This window comes from Anarrhichthys ocellatus, unplaced genomic scaffold, assembly GCF_004355925.1.
Source record: "Anarrhichthys ocellatus isolate YVR2014 unplaced genomic scaffold, GSC_Weel_1.0 scaffold2288, whole genome shotgun sequence".
Classification (NCBI taxonomy): domain Eukaryota; kingdom Metazoa; phylum Chordata; class Actinopteri; order Perciformes; family Anarhichadidae; genus Anarrhichthys; species Anarrhichthys ocellatus.
This window is the reverse complement of record NW_022282262.1, coordinates 3,723-8,549: the sequence shown is the minus strand read 5'-3', so window position 1 is coordinate 8,549 and position 4,827 is coordinate 3,723. Positions and strand designations below refer to the sequence as shown.

The following is a 4,827-nucleotide window of genomic DNA, read 5'->3' as shown; positions in this document are numbered from 1 at the left end:
AGGACCGGCTCCTTCACCTCTGGTCCTGGTCTCTGATGAGGACCGGCATGTTGTGATACAGATCATTACTTCTGATCTGACAGATAAACGTCTCGTGACTCCTGACAGGAAGAAATGAAGAATGAAGTGAATGTTATCAGTTTAACTTCTGGACTTCCTCCAATATTTTTACTTCCTTAACAAATTAATTTGTAAAAACTAAAATGAGAATATACTGATACACTGTTACATATAACTATTGTTGAAGAAATCATTCAAGTCCAGTTCATAAGTTGCTGTGGTGTTGTGAGTTTATTATAGCATGCCGGGAAACTAGTGACCTCACAGACACAGAGCAGATCTGTGCCGGTGGGTTGACCCTGAACAAATGAAGAAAGAAGCATTTTATACAGTGAGCCAGAGCAGTGGTTAGACTGTATGTAAATACTAGAAGACAGAGGTAAGGGGGGACTATGACAAAGGGCAGGAAGGGGGGCATTCGCATTCAGACACAGGGTCGACACAGCAGGGGCCTGAAGTAGCACCGAGGCGTCATTTGGATAGGAAGTCTGGCCCCAATGTGTATTCTTCATCACTACACACAGAATATACTGATACACTGTTACACATAACTATACACAGAATATACTGTGTTTATGTAGCTATTTAAAGAGGAGGTGGGTTCTGTGGTTCCATTGGTCTGCTCTCTGACTTCCTGTCTGTTAATAAAGTGACTCACACGTATTCAAAGTTAAAGGAGAACGCTGACACCTGGTGGACAGATGATGACGTGTCTTTGTGTTTATGTCTCCAGTCTAACAACGTACAGGTGGTGCAGCATCCTCACATGACTCACCTCCACCCTCTGCTGTCCTACAGCCCCGAGGCCTTCTCCCCCCAGAGGGCCTCACCTGGCTTCTCTCCTGATGCAGGTGAGTCTCTCATTCATTGTGACAAACACGACCAGATCCACCTGGAATATCACTGACATTCTGTGTGAATCTCACCTGAGCAGGTATGTCGAGGACCCCCTGCTACCCGGTGTCTCCTGGAGGCATGGCTCAGATCCCTCACCCTCTAGGATGGCTGTGAGTAAAGTCTTCATCACAGTGTGGACCGACATGTCTGTAGGTGTTTGACAGTCTGTCTGTGTGTCCATGTAGACAGGGACAGACCATGTACCCTCTGGGAGGAGGCTTCTCCCCTGCTGCTCTGGCTATGAACGCCTCCATGTCCAGGTAACCCACCAGAACCCTTAAGCTTTTGTTTTTGAAAGGAATAGGAAACGTTGACGTTTGACCTGTGTTTGGTGTGCAGCCTGGTGTCTGGTAACTTCTCTCCACATCTGGTGCCAACCCCCCAGACATCCGTGAAGCAGGAGCCTGGAGGCAGCAGCCAGCCGGGGTACCAACACCTGGTTCTGTTACTCAGCTCATCAATATTACAATGATATTATTATTATTATACAATATATTGTGTTATCATGCTAACCTGTTCCTGTAGAAGGTCCACGTCAGATGTCCAGCAGGACAAAGAAGACGAGAAGAAGCCGCACATCAAGAAGCCGCTGAACGCCTTCATGCTCTACATGAGAGAGGAGAGACCTAAAGTAGTGTCTCAGTGCAAAGTGAAGGAGAGCGCCACCATCAACCAGATACTGGGACAGAGGGTGTGTGTGTGTGTGATCATGTGTGTGTGTGTGTGATCATGTGTGTGTTTGTTAGTTAGTAACTGACTGAGATGTTTCTTGTCCACAGTGGCATTCTCTGTCCAAAGATGAACAAGCCAAATATTACGAACTGGCTCGTAAAGAGAGACTCCTTCACTCCAAACTTTACCCCAGCTGGTCAGCCAGAGATAACTATGTGAGTATATGTTTACAGCACTGTTGCATGTTTACAGCACTGTTGCATGTTTACAGCACTGTTGCATGTTTACAGCAGATGCTGTATGTTTACAGCACTGTTGTATGTTTACAGCACTGTTGCATGTTTACAGCACTGTTGCATGTTTACAGCACTGCTGTAGGTTTACAGCACTGCTGTAGGTTTACAGCACTGTTACATGTTTACAGCACTGTTGCATGTTTACAGCACTGTTACATGTTTACAGCACTGTTGCATGTTTACAGCACTGCTGCAGGTTTACAGCACTGTTACATGTTTACAGCACTGTTGCATGTTTACAGCACTGCTGTAAGTTTACAGCACTGTTGTATGTTTACAGCACTGTTACATCTTTACAGCACTGTTGCATGTTTACAGCACTGTTGCATGTTTACAGCATCACACCGTCACTGGGCTGGGGTCACATGTTGTTTTGTGTGCAGGGTAAAAAGAAGAAGAGGAAGAGGGCGAAGAGTGAGACCCAGTTTGAAGGTAAGAGGATGCTTTAATATGGTAAACATAAATACATGTAGTACTCCAAAGAGAGTACCTGTCTCGTAGGTAGTAACTGTTTTCATGAATAAGACTTCCTCATGATGACTTCATGTGTTCCTCCTCAGATGAAGAAGGCTACCCCCCTCAGCTGAAGAGACCTTGTGTGCCCCCTGAGGAGACGCCTCACACACACACTCTGCTCACACAGACTGCACACACACACCCCCGCTCCCACCTGACACAGCCGCACACCGTCTCCCACCTGACACACACACACCTGTCCCAGGCAAGCCCCGCCTCCTCGCTGGACTCCCCGGCGACGCCGACCACCTCTCTGGCATCGCCTGCCGCTCCGGCGCCGACGCACACCGAGCACACGCACTCGTATGGCGGACAGGTGTCACCGTACGGCGAGCAGCTGCAGCCGCTGTCCCTCACCACCAAACCTCACCGGACCCCCCACCCTCTGAGCCGCAGCACCGTCACACCAGGACCCTCCACACCCACCTCCTCCTGCGACACCCCCATCTCCTCACCTCACATGGCTCCTTCCAGGTGTTCACCCCCTCCTCCGACCTTCCTCGTCCCGCCTCCTACCTCCGCTCACCAATCAGCCGCGAGCTCTCACGGTGCCTTAACTCATTCACAGCTGTTCTCACGCAGGAGAACCAATCAGCTGTGAGCAGATGATTTCATTCTGTGAACCTTCAAATAATTAAAAACAACTTTTTTAATGCTGTAAATAAGCTTTCTTTTTTAAACTTTTTTATAGATGTATAACATTTTATATTAGTATGAAAAGGATAAATAATTGGTCAATATTTGACTGCGTCTAACTTCATGAAACTGTATTTTTTTGCAAACTGTCACTTTTTCTAATGACTTTCTATGAATGAACTTGTTGTAACGGGACGTTTGGCACCGGGATTTGTTTCAAAAAGCTGTTTTTCACCTGGTTGTAATGAGTGTAAATCTATTTTCTGGTTCCTCTTCTGTGTTAATAAATATTCACTGAGTTCAGCAGTTCTTCCTGTGTGGTGATGATGAAGATGAGTGTCAGGTTTCCAGACGTCTTCCCAAAGAGAAACCGAAAGGAAGACGTCGTCCTAACTCGGTCCTTCGAGGACGTGATGCTGCACTGAAAGCAACTCTAAAATCTAAATTTGTTCCGGATAAATCCTGAAGTTTAACCTGGAAGAAAACTTGAAGGTGTGAACATGCTTAATTGTTTAAAAAAGGTAAAGAGTGAATTACAATAGTTGATTCTTCATAATATAAACGCTTGAATGAAGTTCTCCGAGGATAGAAGTGATCTAATTTTTGAAACCATCCAAAGTTGATTAAAAAAATTCATCTTCACATGATGATCAAAAGTTACATTGGAATTGAAGAGAACTCCTAAATATTTATATTAGTCTTTACAGAATATTAGCAAATGTGTCACTAAAGACTGACGTCTCCAGTGACCCAAATATATTTGATATCCTTCAGGTTTTTAAAGGAGTCTGTTGGGGATCGTGGTTTCATAGAATGAGATCTTTTGATTGTGAATGAATCTGCTACTGGAAGCATATTAATACAGAAAAGAAGAAGACCGAGCTTTGAAGTACTCCAGAGTTCATAGTGGCAGTAGATGCGTTACCAAGAGAGACTGTAAACAGTCTGACAGGTTGGAGATGAACCACCAGAGAACCGAGTCAGAGACGACCAATAAAGACTTTTAGATATGAAATGAAAGTACTTTGATCCACTGTGTTGAAAGCGGAACTTGATGGTTTGTTACCTCAGGAGAGCAGTTCATTGTTTCTACACAAGATCTTTGATAGAGTTTGGAGATCGGTACGTAATTGATTAGTACATATGGATAGAAATACGGAAGTCAAACAATAAACATAAATCTTTGTTAGTTTATATACATAGGTATATATTTCACATATAAATATTTGACATCTACTCCAGAGTCTGTCCAGCATATGCAGAATATTTCAGCAGACATATCCTTGATTGATATCTTTGGACTTTCTACAGGACGTCAGACTTTCCATCAGCTGTTTTTAGGCAACTGATCTCCAGTCTAACTGATAGAAGGAGTCGGTGTTGACTCGTCAGTGGCGACCAGCGAGGTGGCCGAGAGCCCCGGCTCAGCAAACGGGAACACTTCTCTGGTCAATCGGGTCAGGAAGCACGGCATCTCCTTCTTCCCAGCCAACGCGCCACCTTTGGCCTGGAAGCTGTAGGCCACAGTGTGGGAGAGGCGGGTCATCAGGCGGGTCAGCTCAAGGTTACGATTGTCTTCCTGCTTTAATAAAGTGCAGAAAGTCTGGAGGAAGACTGATCCTAGAGGGTGCATGAAAGCTCCATATCCTGAGGAGACGACAGAGAAGAAGATCTGGGTCAAAACAGGAACATTAAAACATCCATCTCACTAGTGTTTACCTGGTGGTGTAGTGTACATCACAGCTCTAGA

General features: G+C 45.2%; 2 protein-coding genes across 3 annotated transcripts in view; one reads left to right on the top strand and one right to left on the bottom strand.

The window, feature by feature from the left end:
- Window positions 1-649: 649 nt before the first annotated feature.
- Window positions 650-3,385, top strand: LOC116378242 (transcription factor 7-like 1-A; the record flags this gene model as incomplete). The annotated part of the gene is made up of 8 exons (XM_031840082.1): window positions 650-911; window positions 995-1,067; window positions 1,143-1,217; window positions 1,297-1,383; window positions 1,483-1,648; window positions 1,737-1,844; window positions 2,309-2,357; window positions 2,486-3,385. Coding segments are annotated over 8 exons (1,377 nt in total), but the record flags the coding sequence as incomplete, so codon positions are not given.
- LOC116378243 (caspase-3-like) overlaps window positions 3,214-4,827 on the bottom strand; it is a 3,773-nt gene continuing 2,159 nt past the window's right edge. For both annotated transcript variants that reach the window (XM_031840083.1, XM_031840084.1), the window contains exon 4: window positions 3,214-4,724. In XM_031840083.1, the coding sequence (XP_031695943.1) occupies window positions 4,435-4,724 (290 nt within the window). In that variant the 3' untranslated portion in view covers window positions 3,214-4,434. The remainder of the gene's footprint in view (window positions 4,725-4,827) is intronic.